The sequence below is a fragment of the Chiloscyllium plagiosum genome, unplaced genomic scaffold (assembly GCF_037043375.1).
Source record: "Chiloscyllium plagiosum isolate Xiang-an unplaced genomic scaffold, Cpla_swu_hap1 HiC_scaffold_28, whole genome shotgun sequence".
In the NCBI taxonomy this organism is placed as follows: domain Eukaryota; kingdom Metazoa; phylum Chordata; class Chondrichthyes; order Orectolobiformes; family Hemiscylliidae; genus Chiloscyllium; species Chiloscyllium plagiosum.
Window position 1 is genome coordinate 27,158,618 of NW_028270166.1, and position 25,697 is coordinate 27,184,314.

Genomic DNA, 25,697 nt, shown 5'->3' on the forward strand with positions numbered 1-25,697 from the left:
CTTTAAAAATTTTGGGATCTACATATAGAAGAAGTGAAACTATCAGTCATTCAAACAGATGAGACAAACAGTCAAGGTATTTCTCAACATATAATTTCAGATACATCACACTGTAAACTTTTGCTATAAATTCTGTGTCTTACAATTGTACACTCCACGACCACCTGATGGAGCGTCACTCTGAAAGCTAGTGTGCTTCCAATTAAACCTGTTGGACTATAACCTGGTGTTGTGATTTTTAATTTTGCCCACCCAGTCCAACACAGACATCTCCAAATCATAAAAGATCTGTGGCAGTGATAGTGTCCCTACCTCAAGACCTGTAGGCCCACCTGCTCCAGACATGTGTAATAACATTTCTGAACGTGTTGATTAAAAAGATTTTTTCAAGATAATTGTAAAACATTTGCACCAAATGACATAGGTCACTGGACTTGAAACATTAATTCTGTTGCTCCCTATACAGGTGCTGCCAGACCAGATTCAAAGGGCTCAGTTAATTCTGACTCTTCTTAGTGTTCCATGGGAAACATCTTTACATCTATCAAATAATTTCAGACAGTTCAATACTGAAGAAACAAAGTGTGCTTGTGCATACAAAGATGTCATCTTTTAAATACAAATTTAGTGGAGGCTTGGTCCACTATGCAGTTGGGTGAAAAAGCACAAGAGTTACCTTCAGTTTTGTTTACCCCTCAAATCAGCAAGATGATCTGGCAGTTATTGTACTGCAATTTCAGCAAGTGCACCATGTGCAATTTGATTGCACGTCACACAATGCAATAGTGAATACGCTTCACTTTGTACATGTCCTGAGGGTCATAGAGGGTGCCATTTGAACAAAAAAAAATGTAAGTCTCAATTACAAAAGATTCTCAGAGGATTTGATGGGGTAGATGTGAAGAAGTTCTGTCCCTTTGTGGGAGAGTTCAGGATGAGACAGCATAGTCAAAGAGTACATTTAAGACACGGGGGAGAAGTTGAGAGTAGTGAATCTGAAATTCTTTACTGGAAAGGGCTGATAATGCTGGATCATTAAAGTATATTTGAGACAGATGGATAGATTTTGAAATCAGGAAGTGAAGAGAATCAAGGATTAGGGAAATAAAAGGCAGAAAAGGGGAGTTAGGGGTTATCAGATTAACCATGATCTCATTGAACAGCAGAGGGTATAAAGGCCTACTTCGGCCCCTACATCTCAGGACCACCTCTATCAAGCTTAGATAAACTTGCAATTATAAAAACGTTTCATGCAGAATAACTTTTCTTTCCCTCCAATAATACTGTGGAAACGAACAGACGCCAGTTAAACCCTTCATTCAATCTGATACTTAAAAGGAAATTGGAAAAAAAAATAGCATTCAAGCTCACAAAACAAAGTTGCATTTAGCCTGGTCTGTTGAAGAAATAATACAACTAGCACACAGTGGAACTGAAAATACTTTTGAAGGACAAAAAGTGTTTAACAGAATAGAAAGGAGAGATATAAAAATCTGGAGAAGTGGAAATACAGAGAAGAAAAAAAGTACCCATTTTAATATAAGGAGAACCTCAAATGTTCTATGAAGTACAGGTGTAGGTGTATTGTAAAGAAAATAGCTTAGAGCTTCCATAAAAAGTAGCACAAATCACAGGAAACGGACAATCTCATGAATATTTTGATGTGCCACTAGCGAGTAATGAAGGATATGAAAACCAGAGACCGATAGCATTAGGTTACTAGGATCAAATCAGGCTTTGAAAACAATAGTTAGACTCAAGATACAAAAGAAGGTTAAGCAGAATTTCTAGATGTTGAGCTAATAGGAAAAGAAAAACCATTTTAGCAGGTGCAAAGACAAAGGAGGTACTAAAAATTATTCAGTGATTTGTTATCATTTTAATGTTATCACTCGAGGGAGGGGTTGAAATCGATGAGGGGAAATTTTAAGAGGAAAGCAGTATACACACCATCTCATGTTTAAGAATATACAGCATTGTTAAAAACATTTAATATTTAAAAATAAATTCAGGACTGTGGTGAGAGAATAGGGAAAATAAAAACAGAGGGTAATAGGTGAAGTATTGGTTAGATAGAGAAAAAGCCATCCAATACATTTGCTGAATTGAATAAAATTCAGGCTTTAAAACGGGTTTATAACAAAATAAAAACTGCTAATCATGAAACCTTAAATACCTGATATAACAAGATCTTCTTGGAAACAATATAAAAATGGAATATGAAATGAACATTGTCGCAAGAAATGTAAAACGTGCATGCTAATCTTGTGATCCACTTATCAGGATGAAAATATTCCCAGTCTCAGCTTTCAAAAAAAAAATTTGCTTTTTTTATTTTTCCATTAAAGTGCAGAACATTATATTCTATCAAACACATTCTTCCATACAGACCCAACTGGTCAATATATTTTTCTGCAGTTCAGCCTTCAGAGATTACTTGCCATTCTAAATTTATACTTCCAGCAAGCTTAGAAAAATTACCTCAACCCCATCTTCAATATTGATTGTACATAGCTGACGCCAAAAGTATGATCCTTGCTATATGCTGCTAGTTACAAGTTGACAATCTGTAAATATCCTGTTTGCTAACCATTAATCCATGCCATTAAAATGCCCAATTGTGTAACAGCCTGTTCTTAGTTGTTGAAAATCCAAATTATGCTACATCACTAGTACCCCCTTTTCCATCCTCAAGATTTTCCCAATCATTTCCCAAATATAAAATCGACATTAACACAACTTAATCATACCAAACAGGAAATATCCTTAATCAACTATGGTATCTAGCCTCTTATGCACCCCCTTTTCCTGGAGTGGTTCTGATCATCACTTTTAAGGATTGGAAAAATACCTGAGAACTGAAGGAATTCTGAAAGATCAAAAGCAGTGCATCTGATCGCGAGATACCACTTAGATTTGTTGCTACCCAGACAATTTATCTAGTTTTAGGACTCTGAAGCAAAATTTAGATGTAAAAATAAACAGCCAGCTAGGTACAAGAATGACATGGCTATAGGTATTGAAAGGGATTGACGGTTATAAAGGAGGATAGGATTAATGTGTGAAGCAGTGAGTTCTTTAACCCTATAAAAATGCTTGCAGTGAACAAAAAGCTGTTTAAAACCATAAGGGGACCTGATGACAAACTCCAGGTTGCAGGCATTAATTTAAATAAAAGAAAATCACTTAGCTCTTCATTTTCTATCTTAAAACAGACAGACAATCATAATTAATTAAAAGTATCAACTCTTAACACGAGAGATTATTACTTTTGACTTTTTAGGGTAAAAGATTACATGCTATTGGCAACTTATTGATGTCTAGAAGCTAAAATCTTACCTTAAGAATTGATATGCTTGTCAGAATCAATGCAAGGTGCATCATTTTCACTCCGCTATAAAATGTGGAAATAAAGTTTAAATTTAGAATACACAATGTAAGAACTTGAAATTCAGGAGCAATGATAGCTTCCCACCCCCTCCTCCCCTAACCGGTCAGTCACCATAAAATCCAAAATCAGCCCAGATTAAACTTAGATTCTTTATACTCCTAGCTAGGGCTAATGTAGTAAAACATGGCTCTTTGGTCTGAGGTATCACAATGCCACAACCACTCCCAAACCCATCTTCAACATAGTAGAACGAAGGTTTTATAAAGCTTCCAGTCTTGGATCAGTTAGGGGAAAATTTAGCTTTTGAGACAAAAATTAAACTGAAATGCAGGGCTCACTTGAAGTCACTTTTAACAATTCTGCTCTAGCAAGTATGTTTGACATTTCAACAAGGCATAGTGAAATGCTGCAGGTCAAAACTTTCTGGACAAAAAAAAACAGCCAGTATTTAAAGTCTGTACATTTTCATCAAATCTAATTGAAGGCTCCACTGCATGCTTCTCAGGCTACTGAATATCCAAACTTTATACTATGCTTAAAATTAAGTTGCAAAAACAGAACAATGGAATTTCAAAACAAAAAGTACATCGTCAAAGATCAGGTAAATGGGAAAAAAGGCATTCACCAGTCCTCAAGGAGGGAGGAAGTTGTAAGAAAATTCAGGTATTCAGCGGAGAAAATTTCACAGCATTTTTCTCAATTTATTTTTTAAGAGACAGTGAGAGAAATACAAGTCAGTATTTAAAACAAGCTCTTTGGTTTCAAAAAACCAAACAAAAAAAAAAAAAGACTAGGAAAACGAATTCTACTATAAAATCAGTAATGCTACATCACTGTTGTAATCTTTATTTCAAGATGGTGCTGGAGAGTGGTGACATGTAACACTTCACTGTACTTCCTACAAATACATGTTAAAAAGTACACACAATAAATCAAATCGACAGGTAGAAGTAGTACGTTTCAAATCCGGCAGCAAAAATATTATGCAAGTGGCTGAAGTAACACTTAAAAAGTTAGAATAAACAATTGAATTGCCATAATATTCAATGCAGTATATATTTTTAATAAATGAAACATTATTGGAATATTAAATATGTAGCCACATAAAACTTTTACTCAAACAAGTGAGAGAACATCAAAGCATTTGTACACCACTTATCAAGAATGTGGTGTTGTATCATAATTGACAGTTTAGGTCCCAGATTATGTATGAACATTCTGTTGAAGACAGCAGTTTCAGATAATTTTAGAAAATTTAGGATTGAGAGACAGATCAGCAGGGCTTTGGACAAGTATCAAAACAAATGGACTTCAATATTTGGAAAATGCACAGGAGTCTCAAACGTCAAAGAATGAAATGTTCAAGATTATTCAGGAAAAACTACAATTACTCCATGACATGCAAAATAAAACCACATTTCTCAACGTGGGTTATTACCAATAAACATTGTATAAAACACCCAGTTCTTACCTCGCAAAGTGGAGTCTCTTTCAGTCTCAAAAAGCCAGAGTCTCCAGTCTCCTCTACCTCCAAGTCAGTCTCTGTATCATTACATTCCCTGTGCTCCTCACTGACTTCCTCAGAGTCAGTACAGCATTTGCTGGGCTAAATGGAGTTGCAAATGTTGAATGTCAATTTGAAAATAAAATCCATTAAATGGTAGAAGACTGCAGTCTTAACTAAGGAAGACAAAATGGCATAATCATTCCAATTCTAAAAGTCTTCATTAAGTAATTAAAATGGCCTTTTAAAATTTAGAAAACAACTTTACATTTAAAAAAATGCTAAAGCAGATATGCCCCATAGAAACCTACTTTGCTGTTTCCCAAACCGTGTCCCAAACTGAATTCTATAGGCTTCCTACCTGCAGTTGGCAGCTAAGTATTTCTATCCAAATAGAGAGCATATTTATTGTAGTTGACGTAGGGGTTGAGCTAAAACAGTCTGCAAAATTCCAGATTAACCCAAAACATATCTTCATTTTTATTTCTAGTAATTTTTAGTCTTTGTTTCAAATCAGACAGAAGGGTGTTTGAAGAAAGGAAGATAAAAAAAAAGTCTTTTTTTCTTTTAAAATGATGGTTAAAAACGTTTTCCAGCTTTTTGTTTAAAGGCAAGGTTAGTGTTGGGAAAAGGGCTTCAGGACCCTGTATCAATTTTGCGTGGACGTCAGTTATTCCTCACTAGGCATAAATTGCAGCATGGGTGGTGTTACAAAGTGAGAATATGCAGTCATCAGAAATACATGTGAAAAAGAACGTGCAATAAACTAATAGCATTAGGCAGTGGAGTTCATTGACTAGGCTTTCAATAACACAAGATCAAGATTAGTGTCTGCATAGTTCACTGTATTTTGAGGAGGCATTCATGTAGCTTGGTAAATGTCACTAAACTGGGACTAATAATCCTGAGATCCAGACTAATGTGTTCAAATCTCCATGACGGTTGGTGAAATTTGAATCAATAAATGTTAGAAAAAGCTAGGCTAATGACAACCATTGTTGATTGTTATAAATGCTCATCGGGTTCATTAACATGCCTGGCAGGAAAGGAAAGTTATCATATTTACTTCGTCTGGCCTACTACATTCACAGCAATGTGGTTTACTCTGAACTGGCCTCTGGTTCTCAGGCAATTCAAGTAGTTCCATTGCAACTGGAGATAGACAAAACAAAAAAATGCCAGTGATACCCAAATCCCAGGAGAATAACAAACCAAAAAAAAAAGTTTTTACACGTAATTCAGAGTTACGAAGAAGCCCCAGCCTTCGTGAATACAAACCCTTGCTGTGCGCATAAAACCAGGGACCAAAAAAACTCCCGACTTGTAAAATATGCATTTTCACTTGTCAGAGACAGTTACTAGTCAGCCACAAAAGTCAAATTGGTCTTTTGACAGATCAATATCCCAATGATTAGACTCTTGTATGCAGAAACACCAAATTCTGATCTTAAGAATGTGGGTTGATACTAAAAAAAAACTTGTTTAAAACAGTGGAACCCAAAAACCAGATAAAATCATGAAATAATGGACCAAAATTGAAAAGGTACTGAAGCCAGATGTGCTTTTTTTAACATGATGCTAATTCCCCCTTTGAGATTCTCAAAGATCTTCATAGTCGATTTCCACATTGGTCCAAGTTAAAGTAGCTTAACTCAACAGCAATGAGAACAGAAGTACTACTAATTCCGTGTTCCTTATGGTGAGAAATGCTAACTTGCCTTTGCTTTAGTAGATGGTAAGAGAGACTTCTGCAAATGCTTCTGTATGGCATTGCTATAGAGGCCGAGAACTCCAGTTACTAAGATGCCCTGGGTGTCCTAAAAGTCGTGAAGCAGTGTAACAAGCTGCACATCCTCAATCGTTGTCTCTCCACTAACTACAGAGATCAGGCAGGAATTGACCGCTCTCAAAAAGTAGGACATTTGCATCGTGGAGCCCAGCATGTAAAGAAAGCTGACAGGAGCCATATGGAGATTGAAAAAAAAGGTTTCAGATGCTCCTGAGTGTTCATTGCAGTTCACAATGTCTTTAGAAAGAAGCCCACTTACAATATTTGCTCGGTGCAGTTGAGAAAAATTGGAGCAAAATTTTCCTTTATAGCTCAAAGCTCAGCTGCTACCTCTAACAAAAAAAAAATGAACTTGTTCCAGTTGATTGCTTACAAATGCCTGTCTCTGGAATCCTGGGAACAAAAGTCAGGAGCATAATGAACTAGGAGGGTGAGAGTAGTCCGAGACATGCAATTCCCAATTTGCATTTTGACTTGTGCAGGTTCCATGGAATTATACTTAAAAAGAAAACCAAAGTAAAGAGCCACACTCAGGAGAAACCAAACACAAGCAACTTGGTGACTCTTGCAGTAAATGGATAAAAATTCTACAACATTAGTTGTGACAATTCTAAATCAACACCTCATAAGTAGGATCCTCCACTGAATCATCATCTTCTGGCAGATCACAGGACAAAGATTCAAACCAGCAGAGTTCTTCATCAGCTAGATCATCTTGCTTCCTTTTGCTTCCTTTGCCATATGGTTTATTAGGCGATGATCGTAGTTCTGAAATGTGAAATCAGTATTAGTGAAAATTAGTGAAATTCAGACAAATATACTCTGCAGCTGACAGTCATTTCATAGGCAAGTCAGAGTCACAGATGTACAGCACAGAAATAGACCCTTCAGTCCAACTCATCCATGCAGACTCTAATCCCATTCGGCAGCATTTTGCCCATATTCCTCCAAACCCTTCTTATTCATGTACCCGTCCAGATGCCTTTTAAATGCTGTAACTGTCCTAGCTGCACCCACTTCCTCTGGTAGCCCATTCCACACACACCACCCTCTACGTGAAAAAGCTGCGCTAAAAGTCTCTTTTATACCTTTCTCCTCTCACTTTAAACCTACAACCTCTAGTTCTGAACTCCCCCACCCCATGGAAAAGACTGTCTATTTACCCTATGCATGCCCCTCATGATTTTATAAACCTCTATACTGTCACCCCTCAGCACCCAACGCTCCAGGGAAAACAGCCCCAGCCTATTCAGCCTCCTCCTATAGCGCAAACCTTTTCAAATTTCACAACATCCTTCAAAAGGAAGCAAAAAACTCAAATTATGCAAAATTTGGACTTAGAAGGAACACAATTTATAAATTTTTTTCTACAAAGGACCTATATAACGTAATCAGATTTCCATTTTCATGTCTTCAAATCAAGATTTGTGTTGTTACACTGAAGTAACAAAACATTTCTACAATTATGAAATGAAATCACTCAAAGCACTTTTTCAACATTTGCTTGTGCCATGGGGAAAATAAATATAGCATTTATGAAGACAGCCAAGTTGATACCTTCAGAAATAAACTGCACTAATTTTGCTAGGTGAGGCAACATTTGTAAAAGCACCTAAATGGTATTTGGGAATAGAGGATAAAAGGGAGTATGCTCAAGCTTAAAACACTATATTCCATGTAACAAGCATCTTACTGTCAAGCAGATATCTGTACTACCAAACCTGCATTCCAGGATGAAACGTAAAACCATTCCAGCATGCACACCATTTCAAATATAATGGAAGAAACAAACCTGGTTTTCCATTTTTATATATTCCAGAAGAATGGAACTCTACCCCATAATAAATAGGAAGCAAAAAAAAACTTTTAAAGGTAGCATTAATGAACAGTTCTCTCATCTTCAAACTGAGAGGCAATCTTAAAAGTTGTAAATAGCTTGCAAAAGGGGCAGCACGGTGGCTCAGTGGTTAGCACTGCTGTCTCACAGCACCAAGGACCCAGGTTCAATTCCAGCCTTGGGCGACTGCCTGCGTGGAGTTTGCACATTCTCCCAGTGTCTGCCTGAGTTTCCTCCACAGTCCAAAGATGTGCCGATCAGGTGAATTGGCCATGGTAAATTGCCCCATAGTATTAGGTGCATTAGTCAGAGGGAAGGGGGTCTGGGTGGGTTGCTCTTCGGAAGGTTGGCGTGAAAGTGTTGGGCCGAAGGGCCTGTTTCCACACTGTAGGTAATCTAATCTAAAACTAATTCTCTCACTGAGCCCAGAGACAGAGACACACTCGTTGCAGGCACAGCCCAAGAGAATTTAACCAGCACTATCTCCAGAAGGAGAGTCAATTCACCCAGCAGGATCTTTGAATCAGATGCAACAGGACAAAAAAAAAGGTCACTGGCCATCAATTCAACCTGAGGTCAGCTGAGTCATCCAGCTACACAATCTATACATCTTTTACATTTCAATGGACTAATTCAACCAAGCTATCCTGCCCTATTCTATTCATGTTTTGATGAACTGCAAGTGTGGACATGTGGAAGTCAAATCATAAATCATTCTATGTATAATAACTTTAGTTCTTCCAACATGTTAGCTTTATTAGTGTGTTGAGTTTATGATCCCAGTGCTTATAGCGGAGTCTGTTCGAAATTAGCAAGTACATTCTTTCTAATAAAACTGTTGGAGGGGAACAGATAGAATGAAATGAATAAAGAAAGGGAGCTATTTTGCCCCCAAAGTTTGAACATCACTTTCATTTGTTCTTTTTCCCTACACCATGTGCTGTTTCAAAAATCACATCACAACAGTAACACAATTCTAGTTTGCCAACACAGTGACAAAATGGTCCCTTGACAGCAAGTTCATACTTTGGTAGCATCTGTGTGCTAGGACAAAGAATTGGCATCTCAGGAAACTTTAGCATGAGTGAGAAGCCAGAGGAAGGAAGAGCCAGTTACACAGTATTGGTTGCTGCCCGACTGGAGAACACTTATTTACCTTACTTTCTATGGGCCAAAACAAGCACTATAAAAAAAGATGCAATTTATGTACAACTTGAACACTGAAGCACCTGCTTCTCAGATGCGCTTCCTTCCAAAACTCCTGCAAAACTATTGTGCCAAATCTGTTCATGAGGACATGTGATTGTTTAGGGGGAAATGAAGGCTCAAGGGTACATTCAGAACTGAAAGTAGAAGGAGGACATTACTGGGTAAGTTTGTCAAGCAACCAATGACTGACAAATGGAAGGCATGTGATCCTGAAATGGCCAGGTGGGTAGACAAATTGCATTTAACACAAGTGAGAGGTGATGTATTTGGGGAGGTCAAACAAGACAAAGGAATACACAGTTGAGAGAACACCAAGATTCTCGGGAGTGAGTGACCTCCAGTAAATATCTAGGTAGGAAAACAGGTCAACAAAAAGTGGCTAAGGCAGCATATATGGAATCCCTTCCTTTATTAGTGGAGGTATACCCTACAAGAACAGGGAGGTTATGCTGGAATTGCATGAATTGTTTGTTAAGCCACAACTTTAGTACTGTACATGGTTTATGGTCACCTTATGCCAGAAAAGGATGTAATTGGACCAGAAAGATTGAGAGAATTGGTGTCATATCTAGGAAAACTACACATTCACAGGAACAGATAGGATAAGCTGGTATTGTCCTTGGAATGGAGGAAGTCAAAACACAGATGTGCGAAGGGTCTGGAAAAAATGGATTGGAAATGTTTATCTATCTTTAGTATTGAGGTCAGTGACTTGTGGACAAAGAATTGACAAGAGTGATTGGTGGAAAGATTAGAAGGAGATAAGGAAAACTTCCTAACTAGAAGGTCTACATCTAGTTTCCAGCTAGCAATGTAGAAGCAGAAACTTTCAACTCCTTTTTAGGAAAAAAAAAAGAGTGCCTGGAAATGCACATTCAAGTTTCAATCTGCAGAGAAACCAATTAAATGCTGGAAAATAGAATTTGGCTGCCTGGCACATATTTCAGCCGATAAACATTCCTGATTCTATTATCATTCGTAAAATATCTGGCTATTAAACAGACCAGCTGTAGTCATAAAGGACTAACAGAAGCATTTACTATTTATTCAATATTACTGACTACTGCACATTGTTTTGTTTTTGGTAAGTCAATGCAAGCTCTTAGAATGGGAGTGCGCCACTAAGGACCAATAGGGGCTGAGATTGGCTAACATGCTTCCTAATTGTGGAAACTGAAGAATGCAACATAGCTGTCCATTTAGCCTTCTACACACATTTGCAAATATCCAAACAAATGGTTATAAAATCCTAATTGCATACTTGAAACAATTCCAATCACTTATAACAAGTAGCCAATTTTTGTTTCATATAAGAAGTCACTTCACATAACAATGCTTACCATCTGAAATTTCACCTTGACCTAAACTGCTGTGCACAGGGAAGCCAAGCATCTGTTGCAGTCTGTAGGGTGCTATAGCAAACACAAATCGAGCTAATCTGTTCAGGCGTTTCTTCCCTGTAACCCAGCGCCTTTCCTTCAGCGCATTAGTGTCAGCAGCTTTTATTTCCTCCACTGGCGCCGAGAAAGTGGCCCAAGTTGACAACCTCCGAATCACGATGAACTAGAGAAACAGAAACTTTTAGACGAAAAAGAAAACTCAAATAGTTTAGATGTCATCAGAACATTTGTAAAATGCCACCTCAAAAATCAGGTGTAGTAATCTGCAGCTCAGCCATTAAACGTGCAGAAATGCTTTGCGTTAAATTTATACTTTATAGGTCCATACATTGTATAATCCGATTATAGTTATAGGTGACCAATTTAGTGACAAAACCATTTTATATCTTCAGCCTGTTGTGCCAGTTAGTGAGATCATTGATGTTATGGACTAGGCCAGACCACTCAAAACATTAAGCAGGCAGCCCAGACTGTACCGTTGCTATTTGTTTTGGTAAGCATACAGTGAACATAACCTGGAGTAAATTAGCTAAGTTGACTACCAGATTTTAAAACAGATACATTTATTCAAAGTCTCGGAATGAAACACAAAGAACTGAATACAGAATACCCACAGAACTCATTTCTATCCAAACTTTATTATGCTGTTCCGAAAATACACAATAGTCCCAAATAAACAAACCCCTTAAATGCAGAAAAAAAGTGTGAAACAGAGGCTCACCGGTCAAAGGTAGAAAGGCAGAAGGATTAAATTAAAGCCCTCATCATTTAATGGGTTATGGTTTGAATTTGTGACATTGAACTCAGTCTATTAAAGTAACCATCTTATAAAGGCAGCATTCGATTGGTGGGCTGTTGGTAATTGACGAGCTTACTTCTGTTATGTCAGTTAATAGTCTAAAACGTAGGTTACCATGTAGTTCCCACCTGCAAACCGGATCGAGATGTCCTACCATGGTAGGACAGCATGCGGCTGCACTGCAGCTCATCATAAACAGAATGAATGACTACGAGACATTCAAGCAAGACTAGGCCAAAAGTGATGGGACCTTTTGGGTGCGACTTTAAGTCTTAGAGGTACAGCATAGAAACAGACCATTCAGTCCAACTCGCTCATGCCAACCAGATATCCCAACCTAATCTAGTCCCACCTGCTCGCACTTGGCCCACATCCCTCTAAACCCTTCCTATTCATGTACCCATCCAGATGCCTTTTAAAAAAGTAATTCTACCAGCCTCCACCACTTCTTCTGGCAGCTCATGCCATACATTTACCACTCTGAGAAAAAGTTCCCCCTTGGGTCTCTTTTATATCTTTCCTCTCACCCTAAACCCATGCCCTCTAGTTATGGACTCTCCCACCTCAGGGAACAGTCTATTTATCCTATCCATGTTCATGATTTTATAAACCTCTATAAGGTCACTTCTCAGCCTCTGACACTTCAGGGAAAACAGCCCCAGCCAGTTCAGCCTCTCCTTAGCTCAAATTCTCCAACCCTGGCAACATCCTTGTAAATCTTTTCTGAACCCTTTCAAGTTTCACAACATCCTTCCAATAGGAAGACGACCAGAATTACACGCAGTATTCTAAAAATGGCCTAACCAATGTCCTGTACAGCCGCAACATGACCTCCCAACTCCTATACTCAATGCTCGGGCCAATAAAGGAAAGCATACCAAATGCCTTCTTCACTATCCTATCTACCTGTGCCTCTACTTTCAAGGAGCTACAGTCCTGCACTGCAAGGTCTCTTTGTTCAGCAACACTCCTCAGGACCTTACTATTAAGTGTATAAGACCTGCTCTGATTTCTCCAATCATTCATATTGGCTTCATTAGGAAGCACAGCCTGAGCCAAGTTAAGGGCACTAGAGCTGGTTCAGCTATGGAGAGGGACAGAAGATGACTGAGAAAGTGACAGTTTCAAGGATCTTGAAGCTCTGCAGCGACAAGCTGGAATCCAAAATGGTATGTTGCCTCCCTGATGCCAAGAAGAGGATAGAAAGAGAGGAGGGGGGTGGCATTTTTGATAAGGGACGGCATTACAGCTGTGCTGAGGGAGGATATTCCCAGAAATACGTCCAGGTAAGTTATTTGGGTGGAACTGAGAAATAAGAAAGGGATGATAAACCTATTGGGATTGTATTCTAGATTCCCAACAGTCAGAGGGAAATTGAGAAACAAACTTGTAAGGAGATCTCAGTTATATGGAAGAAAAATAGGGCGGTTATGATAGGGGAATTTAACTTTACAAACATAGACTGGGACTGCGATTGTGTTAAGGGTTTAGATGGAGAGGAATTTGTTAAGAGCATGCAAGACACTATTCTGATTCAGTATGTGGATATACCTACTATAGAAGGTGCAAAACCTGACTTACCCTTGGGAAATAAGGCAGGGCAGATGACTGAGGTGTCAGTGGGGGAGCACTTTGGGGCCAGCAACCATAATTCTATTTGTTTTAAAATAGTGATGGAAAGGGATAGACCAGATCTAAAAGTTGAAGTTCTAAATTGGAGTAAGGCCAATTTTGACAGTATTAGGCATGAACTTTCAAAAGCTGATTGGAGGCAGATGTTCACAGGTAAAGGGACAGCTGGAAAATGGGAAGCCTTCAGAAATGCGATTACTTTACATTACAGTTTGGAAACAGGCCCTTCGGTCCAACAAGTCCACACTGACTCGCCAAAGCGCAGCCCACACATACCCCTACATTTACCACTTCACCTAACACCACGGGCAATTTAGTATGGCCAATTCACCTGACCTGCACATCTTTGGACTGTGGGAGGAAACCGGAGCAACCGGAGGAAACCCACACAGTCAGTTAGTCACCTGAGGCGGGAATTGAACCTGGGTCTCTGGCGCTGTGAGGCAGCCCACAAGGAGATGAGATAACGAGAATCCAGACAAAGTAAATTCCTGTTAGGGTGAAAGGAAAGGCTGGTAGGTATAGGGAATACTGGATGACTAAAGAAATCGAGGGTTTGGTTAAGAAAAAGGGAGCATATGAAAGGTATAGACAGGATAGATCGAGTGAATCCTTAGAAGTATAAAGACAGTAGGAGTATACTTAAGAGGGAAATCAGGAGGGCAAAAAGGGGACATGAGATAGCTTTGGCAAATAGAATTAAGGAGAATCCAAAGAGATTTTACCCTTTTGCCCTTAATGTAATTGTAACTAGGGGAGAATAGGGCCACTTAAAAATCAGCAATGTGTCCTTTGTGTGGAGCCGCAGAAAATGGGGGAGATACTAAATGAGTATTTTGCATAAGTATTTACTGTCGAAAAGGATATGGAAGATATAGACTGTAGGGAAATAGATGGCGATATCTTGCAAAATGCCAATATTACAAAGGAGGAAGTTCTGGATGTCTTGAAATGCATAAAAGGTGGATAAATCCCCAGGACCTGATCAGGTATACCCTAGAACTCTGTGGGAAGCTAGAGAAGTGATTGCTGGGCCCCTTGCTGAGGCATTTGTATCATCAATAGTCACAGGTGAGGCGCCGGAAGACTGGAGGTTGGCTAACGTGGTGCCATTGTTTAAGAAGGGCAGTAAGGAAAAGCCAGGAAACTATAGACCAGTGAGCCTGATGTCAGTGGTGGGCAAGTTGTTGGAGGGAATCCTGAGGAACAGGATTTACATGTATTTGGAAAGGCAAGGACTGATTCAGGATAGTCAACATGGCTTTGTGCATGGAAAATCATGTCTCTCAAACTTGGTTGAGTTTTTTAAAGAAGTAACAAAGAGGATTAATGAGGGCAGAGCGGTAAATGTGATCTATATGGACTTCAGTAAGGCGTTTGACAAGGTTCCCCATGGGAGACTGATTAGCAAGGTTAGATCTCGGAGTACAGGGAGAACTAGCATTTGGATATAGAACTGGCTCAAAGGCTGAAGACAAAATGGAGGGTTGTTTTTCAGACTGGAGGCCGGTGACCAGTAGAGTGCCACAAGGATAGGTGCTGGGCCCACTACTTTTTGTCATTTACATAAATGATTTGGAATCGAACATAAGAGGCACAGTTAGTAAGTTTGCAGTTGACACCAAAATTGGAAGTGTAGTGGATAGCGAAGAGGGTTACCTCAGATTACAACAGGGTCTTAATCAGATGGACCAATGGGCTGAGAAGTGGCAGATAGAGTTTAATTCAGATAAATGCAAGGTGCTGCATTTTGGGAAATCAAATCTTAGCAGGATTTACAAACTTAATGGTAAGGTCCTAGGGAGTGTTGCTGAACAAAGAGACCTTGGTGTGCAGGTTCATAGTTCCTTGAAAATCGAATTGCAGGTCGATAGGATAGTGAAGGAGGAGTTGGGTCAGAGTATGGAGTACAGGAGTTGGGAGGTCATGTTGCAACTGTACAGGACATTGGTTAGGTCACTGTTGGAATATTGTGTGCAATTCTGGTCTCCTTCCTATCGGAAAGATGTTGTGAAACTTGAAAGGGTTCAGAAAAGAGTTACAAGGATGTTGCCAGGGTTGGAGGACCTGAGCTATACAGAGAGGCTGAACAGGCTGGGGCTGTTTTCCCTGGAGCGGAGGCTGAGGGGTGACCTTATAGAGGTTTACAAAATTATGAGGGGCATGGATAGGATAAATAGGCAAAGTCTTTTCCCTGGGGTTGGGGAGTCCAGAACTAGAGGGCATAAGTTTAGGGTGAGAGGGGAAAGATATAAAAGACACCTGAGGGGCAACTTTTTCCACAGTGAGTGGTATGTGTATGGAATGAGCTGCCAGAGTATGTGGTGGAGGCTGGTACAATTGCAACATTTAAGAGGCATTTGGATGGGTATATGAATAGGAAGGGTTTGGAGGGATATGGGCCAGGTGATGGCAGGTGGGACTAGATTGATTAGATTCCCTACAGTGCGGAAACAGGCCCTTTGGCCCAACCAGTCCACACCGACCCTCCAAAGAGTAACCCACCCAGGCCCATTTCCCTCTGACTAATTTAGCATGGCCAATTCACCTGACCTGCACATCTTTGGACTGTGGGAGGAAACCCACGCAGACAAGGGGAGAATGTACAAACTCTACAGAGTCAGTCGCCCGAGCTAGATTCAAACCTGGGACTGTGAGGCAGCAGTGCTAGCCATTGAGCCACCGTGCCGTCCTGATTGGGTTTGGATATGTAGTCGGCATGGACAGGTTGGACCGAAGGGTCTGTTTCCATGCTGTACATCTCCATGACTCTAAGTGAACGCAGGGCACATCATGAGGGCCAGTCAGTATTCAGCACAGGCAGAAAGTGCAACAAGATTCTACAACCAGGCTTCGAAGGAGTAGGAAACAAACTGGCAAGAAGGGTCTCTAGAAGGTACACACTTCTTGATCATCCCTGTGTAATATGCTACTGAGCATAGAAACAGAATGCTTGAGGAGATAACTTAAATGACTAGTGAAATGGTGCTTTTTAAAATTCTAAGGCCAGTTCTGTAGGAGTTAAGACTTATATTGACGTGGCATAGATAAAATTAAAATATTGCAGATGTTGGAAATCTGAAAAAGAGAAAATGTTGGAGAAATTCAGCAAGTCTGGTGGCATCTGGAGAGAAAGAAACTCACTTCTGAATTTACTATCAGTTGGGAGCTCATGTTGAAGTTATACAGCACATTGGTTAGGCCACTTTTAGAATTACTGTGTGCAAATCTGGTCTCCTTCCTACTGGAATGGTGTTGTGAAACTTGAAAGGGCTCAGAAAAGATTTACAAGGATGTTGCCAGGGTTGGAGGATTTGAGCTATAGAGAGAGACTGAACAGGCTGGGGCTGTTTTCCCTGAAGCGTCAGAGGCTGAGGAGTGACTTTATAGAGGTTTACAAAATCATGAGGGGCATGGATAGGATAAATAGCCAAGGTCTTTCCCCTGGGGATTGTGGGGTGCTAGAGGGCACAAGCTTAGGGTGAGAGGGGAAAGATATAAAAGAGACCCAAGGGGCAAACTTTTTCACAGAGGGTGCTGTGTGTATGGAATGAGCTGCCAGAGGAAGTGGAGGAGACTGGTACAATTACAGCATTTAAAAGACATCTGGATGGGTACATGAATAGGAAGGGTTTAGAGGGATATGGGCCAAGTGCTGGCAAATAGCACTGGATTAGGCTGAGATATCTGGTCGGCATGGTCGAGTTGGACCAAAGGGTCTATTTCTGTGCTATACATCTGACTCAAATCAACTCTGTTTCTTTCTCCACAGATGCTGCCACATCTGAGTTAGACTAAACATACTACAGGTCAAGAAACACTGACTTTCAATATCCCAATAAGCTATTTTACAGTCTCTTCACCACAGATCAAGAACCAAACCTAAAACCTTTTGGTGCATTAGGTCAGCTACTCATTCTGAATTTGGTCAAAGCACCCAATCACTTCAGAAATCTATTAAATTAACTAACCTTAAAACACATGGTGGGCGGCACGGTGGCACAGTGGTTAGCACTGCTGCCTAACAGCGCCAGAGACCCGCGTTCAATTCCCGCCTCAGGCGACTGACTGTGTGGAGTTTGCACGTTCTCCCCGTGTCTGCGTGGGTTTCCTCCGGGTGCTCCGGTTTCCTCCCACAGTCCAAAGATGTGCAGGTCAGGTGAATTGGCCATACTAAATTGCCCGTAGTGTTAGGTAAGGGGTAAATGTAGGGGTATGGGTGGGTTTCGCTTCGGCGGGTCGGTGTGGACTTGTAGGGCCGAAGGGCCGGTTTCCACACTGTAATCTAATCTAATCTAATCACATCATTCAAGCAACTTCAAGGGTTTTTTCCATTCTAATCCACATTTTTTTTTTCTTGCTGCCAATGTAGATCTAGGTTATTCACCATTCCTATTCCAAAACTGCAGAGTAAGCAAATTGTAGCACTATTCACTATATCATTTAAATATGTATATTGTAACAATGGTAATTTGGTAAATGGACAGAAGTAGTCTAACATACTATCCAACTGATCTTAAAAGCAGTCCTATGTATAGTGCCACGGTTACATTACTTTTAATAATACAAATAAATGAAATCTCAATTAGTTACTTCACAGCCAGCATCTGTGGTAACCTGGTAAATGAGATGAAGAAGAGGTATAGTTTCTAATTGTTTGCTTACAGACTATAGTTAAGATACACATGCATAAGTGGTATTCTGATGTTACTGGATGAGTAATTCTGAAGACCAGGTTAAACATTCTGGGAGAATGGATTCAAACCTCACAATGGCAGATGGCAGAATTTGAATTCTGGAATTAAAGGCTGGCCTAATGTTGTCTAAGTAACCCCGGTCAATTGTTGCAAAAAAACTCATCTACTTTATTAAATTACCTTAAGGGAAAGGAATCTGCGATCATTACCTGGTCTGGCCTACATGACTCAATTTACAGCAACATTGTTAACTCTTAGTTAGGGATGGGCAATAAATGCTGATCTAACCAGCAATGCCATCATCCTGTGAATGAATTAAGAAAGAACTTGCAGAGAGGAATAAAACTATTTTCTTGCAAATGACAGTGACATTAGGATTTCCAATTAGAGGCTGAGAAATGAGAGAGCATTACATTAAAGCATGGAAAGGATGGTCAATTGATTTGCTAATTTTATTCAAACCATAGAAAATTGTTTGCATTGCAATTTAGCTAGTATTTGTAAATGTAGCAATAAACACACACGCACACCACATAGATTTACTTCAGACAGCTTTGAGAAAACAAGACAAAGTGAAGGAGGACGACAATATTAAAAGGTGGAGGCACATAGACAAAATACTGCAGTTATTGGAGATTGAAATGAACTAAGGTGCTAAAGAAATTCTCTGCAATTACTGCCAGAACTATCGACAGAAACAGATCATGTTGAGTCCAAAAAAATCCCATCTGATTCAAATGTTAACTCTTCTTCGCTCTCCACAGAAGCTACTAGATCTGCGGAGTTTTGCCAGCACTGCTTTTACTTACAGCAAATAATAACACAGCAGCCGTGTCCTTACTCCTGGACAGAGAAGCCTAGGTTCAAGTCAAGTTTTGTGTCACAAGTAGAAAGGTGTTTAAGAATGTGTTTAGCATGCTTGTCTTCATTGCCGAGACCTCAGAATGTAGGAGTTGGAATGTCATGCTGAAGTTGTACAGGACATTTGGTGAGGCCTCTTCTGGATTACTGTGTCCCGTTCCGATTGCCCTGTTATAGGAAGGATATTATTAAGCTGGAAACAATTCATAAGAAGTTGACCAGAACATTGCCAGGAACGGAGGGCTTGAATTATAAGGAGGCACTAAATCGGATTTTTTCCACTGGAGCATAGGAAATGGAGGGGTGACCTTATAGAGGTTTATAGAATCACGGAGGGTATAGATAAGGTGAATGACAGGTGTCTTTTCACTAGGGTGGTGGATTTCAAGACTGGGCTGAGAGCATAATTTTAAGGTGAGGAAAAATTTTTTTAAAAATAGGAATGCAACATTTTTATACAGAGTGGTTCATGTGGGGAATACCCTTCCAGAGGAAGTGGCAAATGCAGTTACAATATTTTTAAAAACATTTGGATATGTACATTAATAAGAAATGTTTGAAGGGACATGGGCCAACAGCAGGCAGCTGGGACTAGCTTAGTATTATGGTTGGACCGAACAATCTGTTTCCATGCTATATATCTCTATGACCTTGATGAAAACATCGATGGGTAGGTAAGTACGTTTGCACATGATACAAAGATTGGTGGAGTTGTGGATAGTGTAGAAGGTTGTCAAAGGATGGAGATCAGTTGCAGACATGGACAGAAATGGCAGAGTTTAATCCAGGTAAGTATGAGGTGTACTTTGGGAGATCAAATCAGAGTCCCTCCAGTGTTGGAGCAGGCCATTTGGATCATTGAGCCTACACTGCCCCTCTGAAGAGCATCCACCCTGACCAACATACCCACATTTACCATGGCCAATCCACCTAGCCTGCACATCTTTGGACTGTGGGAGGAAACGTGAACATCTGAAAGAAACCCACAGAGACACGGGGGTACATGCAAACTCCACACTGAGTCGTTCAAGGCTGGAATCAAACCTGGGTCCCTGGCACTATGAGACAGCAGTGCTAACCACTGAGCCACCATACCATGCATTAAGGTAAAGTATACAGTTAATGGTAGGACCCTGAACAGCATGGATGTACAGAGGGATCTTGGGGTTCAGTTCATAGCTCCCTGAAAGTGGCCACGCAAGTAGATAGGGTGGTAAAAGCGGCATACAGCATGCTTATCATTATCGGTCAGGGAACAGAGCACAAGAGACAGGACGTCATGTTGCGGTATTATAAGTCTTTGGTTAGGCCACACTATTCTGGTCACCACACTTCAGCAAGGATGTGGAGGCTTTGAAGATGGTGCAGTAGAGAGGTTATAACAAGATACTGCCTGGATTAGAGGGTATGCGCTATAAAGAGGCTAGAAAAATTCAGGTTGTTTCTCTGGAGCGGAAGCTGAGGGGAGACCTGATAGATGTCTAAGATTATGAGATGCATAGAGTTGATAGTTAGAATCTTCTCCTCCCCCCAGAGGAGAAATGTTTAATACTGGGGGCATGCATTTAAGGCAAGAAAGGGAAGTTCAAGAGGAGATGAGAGGAACAAGTTTTTTTTTAAAAAACAAAAGTGTGTGGTACGAGTCTAAAACACATTGGTGGGGTAGTGGAGGAGGCAGATACATAAAGGCATTTAAGGGACTTTTAGATAAAAATTTACTATGCAAGGAATGGAGGGATATAGACCAAGGGCAGGCAGAAAGGATTAGCTTAAATTTAGCATCATGTTCAGCACAGAGAGCTGAAGGGCCCATTCCTGTGCTGTACTGTTCTACAGTCCACCTATGTTCTACGTCACACTGCAGAGTCACAGCATAGAAACAGACCTTTTGGTCCAACTTGTCCACGTCAACTAGACGTCCTAATGTGACCTAGTCCCATTTGCCAGCATTTGGCCCATATCCCTCTAAACCCGTCCTCTTCATATACTTCAAAAAACTCCGACAAATCAGTTGTGCATAATTGTCCCTTACAGCATCCATGTGGCATCCCCTTAACTAAACCACATTTGTCCATGTGACCATCAATTCTAACCCAAACATCTCTAAACAGGTAGACTAGTAAAAAGGATAGATGGAAACAAAACATATCTAGGTCTCATCTAGGTTTAAATAATTCAAAATGTTGACCAGTAAAGAAACTGGTCAGCTGCATCAAATAAAGATTACTCCAAATTCAGTGTTAATAGGTTTGGTTCAATTAAATCAAAAAGCTTTAAGAATGCATTTTCCGTACAAAGAGAACACCCTTGACAGGAATGGGAAAAGAGGGTATTCAGTTCTATTTGCCTCACAGCGTGTGTTCCCTCCCAACCTCAAATCTCTCACTCAGTAACCAGGAGCGATTGTCCTAGCCCACCATGAGGAGGAGAGTGGTACTGATCAAAATGTTACAAAACATCTGATCAATGCAAAGAGAGTACCTCCCACGTGTCAGTGTACGATTACCAACCACAGGAAAGCATTACAGATTAAACCGAATTACCGTAATGGCATTGTTATTCGTCAAAGACCACTGGATAGTCCATTCAAGACAATACATTTTACTTTGCTAAATAACAGCCCTAAAACCTGAGACTTTATAATGCTTTCAGCTGCTCCAAAATACTGTAATTTATAGTCACGACGGTATCAGTAATACGAAAGGTAATTACAAACTCTCATTTAGAATGAACAAAAAAAAAGTGAAGTAAATTGTGGGACTCCTTGCAGTATATAAAACAAAAAGGTATAGCACGCCACATCATCCCCCAGATCCATCGTGTTACAAACAAGAACTTAATTCCAGCCCTAACCAGACAGAGTTCATTGCCGAGGATGGAGGTTCCACAGTGGGATAGGTAACTCCTGGACTTGTACTTAGCAGTATTAGGCCAGGACAAGACAGTAGCTGGTGCAGAGCAGATATCCACATACCAGGTATTTTAGCGGTCCAAATCCAGACATCCTACTCAAGAAGGCGAGCAAGGAACCTTTTGCAGTCGTTGAGCATTTTTCCTAAATACAAATAACCCAAATTAACAACAAAGCAAACAGATAGTATTCGATAATCTCATTAAACCACGCATATTTCCAAACCTGGACATCTTTACGTTCCTCACTACCACCAATAATATCTTCCTGTAAGACCATAGTGAACAAACAGAACCGCAACAGCCCAGTCTTTGAAGTACTATACTAAAGCGGATAGCCTGGCCGCAGCGGGTTTAAGCCAACAAGGAAACACGTGAACCGCCAAACCCACTGAAATACTCTTAAAGGGCTAGCACAAGACAGATCGCTCTCTCTGTTATAAGATGGTTGTAACAGTTTCTCTCAGTTCTAGCTCAGTTGATAGCTCTCACTCTTATACTGCTTGATGGCATACACTGGTTAGGTCAGTGATTATTGTCCCATCTGTAGTTATTCAGAAGCAACCATATTGTTGTAGGCTACACTAGGTAATGATGCAGATTCCATTCTTTAAACAACATTAGTGAACCCAATTGACACTGGTTACATGATTGTCATTAAGAAAGCTGTGTTTTTTTTATCAAGATATTTATTTAATTCAAATTTCACCATCTGCTGTAGTGGGATTTGAACCCTTGTACCCAAAACATTAGCCTGGGGTTCTGCATTACTAATCTACTGACATTACCACTACACCAACATCATTGAGTCAGGAGATGATTTGTTTGTTTCTATCCAGAAACTGCAACACAGACATTTAGATTGATGCTCCAGTGCCCACTGAGGGAGTGCTGTGCTGTCTGACAGGGATAGAATTTTGTTCTGGGGTCTACAGTGTGGCCTCCCAATGAAAGACCCATATTGTGACTTTTCAGAAGGTCCCACTGAAGCAATCAGGCAGTGACAAGGCCACCATCAGGTCTTTCTCAGTCAATAAGATCACAAGGGCCAGAATTCCAGCAAGCAAGAGCTGCCAGCCAATCATTGCACATACCGCTTAGCAAAACACCCGCTGGCAACTGGGTAAATCCCAGTGGTGGTGGGATGAAGTACTATCAATGGTTCTTAAATGCCTGTGAGGCAGGAACGCCCCATCCCACCCAGAACATAATTCTAGCAGAGGTGGCAAGGTGGCAGAATTAAGGTGCACCACCATCCCTCCATTCCTGTCTCCGAACCCATCATCGGTGAACATATGAAACATGAGCAGAAGGTGACCATTTGTCCTTATTTGATAAGATCACACATGATGTCTTTGTGTTTCTAATTCCACATTCTCAGCAATCCCTTTATTCTCTTGCCCAGCAAGAATTTATGTACCTCTACCTTAAAAATATTTAATAACTACCCAGCCCCCAGCTTCCTGAAGCAGAGAGTTCCAAATTTGCACAATCTTGTGAGAGAGAAAAAAAACTCTTCTCAGCTCTGTCTGAAGAGTTCAGCAGATTGTGTAGCCACACATTTATTGATCTGTGGTTCCCCCCACATTATCAAGGTCTCAGCTAGAAGGGATGCAGGAGAAAACCTTAACAATGCTTCCTCTGAGGTGACAATACCCTTGTCTTCAGAGGTCATAGATGAGGCATTTGTTGCTGCTGGACATTCCTCCCCAAATATTGAGGGATGCCAAGCAGAAACAGCAAGATAAAAAGAAAGAGAAGATGCTGTGGCCAATGGTTAGAAATGGTGTGCAATGTTTAAGAGTGGCAGCAACGTTAATGGGAGAGTTACTTTGGAATGAAAATTGCTACCTACTAGTTTCACTGGATATTGGATGGGTGTATGAATAGGAAGGGTTCAGAGGGCCAAATGGGCAAATGGGACTAGATCAGATTGGGATGTTTGGTCGGCATGGATGATTTGGACCAAAAGGTCTGTTTCCAAGCTGTATGACGCTATGTGACTCTGTATGATATGAATGTTTCTGCACCCCTGCAGGAGCAGTTCCAATCTTCTCCTGTGAGGGGCAGAATTCTCTCTGCATCAGGGATGAAGACAGGGATGTTTGGAAACCTCGACATCTATAATGGTTCTTTTCACCCTGTTGTGGGCTGCTTTCTCCTGTAATGAACAAAAGCTGGGGATCAATGGGATTGCAAAGGCTAGGATGGCTCTTCGTGTGGCTGCCTCTGGGGCAAAGGTGATGAGTCTAAGCAGGCGGCACAGAGGGCATGTGGGGTTACTGGTATGATTCTTTTACAGGGGGAAACTGAGCTGAGGAAGGTCTTGTGTGCAATAGTAAGAATTGCAGAGCATGAACTTTGGTAGGAGGTGGGTACAGAGAGAGTGAGTATTAGGTGACAGAGAGAAGCACTTACTATAGCAGAGTGGTGTGGTCAAACAACCACCAGCCCAAAATCGGACATTCTAAATTGGCTGACAGCCGGAGAGATCAGGCCCGACTGAAAACAGGCCAAATTAAATGAAAGTGAAAAAGGGTTACACCCAAACTGTCAACTTTTCCACCTCCTGATGCTGCCAGGCTTGCTGTTGTGAGTGGCCAGACCACTCAAAACATTCTTAAGCAGGCAGCCCCAGACCATAACTTTGTAATTTGTTTCGGTAAGTGTACAGTGAAAATTAACAGGAATAAGATAGCTAGGTTGACTACCAGATTTTAAAACAGACAAAAATGTATTCACAAAATTACACAATGAAACACAAAGAACAGAATAAAGAACCCCTAGAGAACTCAGCCAATTCAATTATACTTAATTGTGCTGTTCCAAATATCCACAAGAGTCCCAATAAGCAAACTCCCTTTAAAAACCAGTATACATGGAAGGCATTCTTACAGGTTGAAGTTGAAGGGCAGAAAAAGAGAGAGTTTCCATACAGCTCCCTGTTGAACTTCCAACCAGTTCAAAGACTGAACTAAAACTGATCAGCTCAGCTAGCTAGAGAGCTGATCACTCCCTTCTCTTTATACAGGACATTTCTAAAACATGACCACTTTGTCCTGAATTCTCATCTGTTTACATATAAACAAAAGGTCTCTCAAAATCCTTTTCATCTCAGTACCAAACCGGACTGATAGGAGTCCAGCCCGGTTTATTGCCCCTCTGAAAAAAAAATCAAGGTCAGAGTCTCCTTGAGCCAAGGAACAACTTTTAGAAGAAGAAAGGGCCTAGCTTTGTGACACCTCCCCCCTTAAAAAAAAGGAAGCATCAATACTAAAAGATGGCTACAGTTTTAACCTTTCAAAACCCAGTTAGTAGTCTAAAGACACATAGAGGAGAAAGTGAGGACTGCAGATGCTGGAGATCAGAGCTAAAAATGTGTTGCTGGAAAAGCGCAGCGGCTCAGGCAGCATCCAAGGAACAGGAGAATCGACATTTCGGGCATCTTCCTGAAGAAGGGCTCATGCCCAAAACGTCAATTCTCCTGCTCCTTGGATGCTGCCTGACCTGCTGCGCTTTTCCAGCAACACATTTTCAGCTAAACACACATACACTATACTAACTATAAACATGCAAACATGCACAACCAAATGCAAATTCAGGCCACGGTACACCCACCAACGAATGCTTCTGTATCTCATTCGAGTCTTAATAATGCATCGGCAATC

At 40.5% G+C, this 25,697-nt stretch overlaps 1 protein-coding gene across 1 annotated transcript; it reads right to left on the reverse strand.

Moving 5' to 3' along the window:
• Positions 1 to 3,340: 3,340 nt before the first annotated feature.
• Positions 3,341 to 22,309, reverse strand: org (oogenesis-related gene). Its single transcript, XM_043720730.2, has 6 exons — positions 22,256 to 22,309; positions 22,094 to 22,174; positions 11,071 to 11,293; positions 7,307 to 7,452; positions 4,863 to 4,997; positions 3,341 to 3,394 (listed from the first exon to the last, which is right to left on the reverse strand). Exons 1-6 carry the CDS (start codon positions 22,307 to 22,309, stop codon positions 3,341 to 3,343), a joined length of 693 nt encoding a protein of 230 aa, XP_043576665.1.
• Positions 22,310 to 25,697: the final 3,388 nt, after the last annotated feature.

What these genes read in the sequence shown, in the direction of transcription:
- org (XM_043720730.2), bottom strand. Translation starts at nt 22,309, where the DNA reads ATGGTCTTACAGGAAGATATTATTGGTGGTAGTGAGGAACGTAAAGAT. An exon ending in AGGAACGTAAAGATGTCCAG is followed by an intron (nt 22,175 to 22,255) that starts GTTTGGAAATAT and finishes ATTTGTATTTAG; the next exon opens with GAAAAATGCTCAACGACTGC. An exon ending in TTGGACCGCTAAAATACCTG is followed by an intron (nt 11,294 to 22,093) that starts GTATGTGGATAT and finishes CTGTTTCTCTAG; the next exon opens with TTCATCGTGATTCGGAGGTT.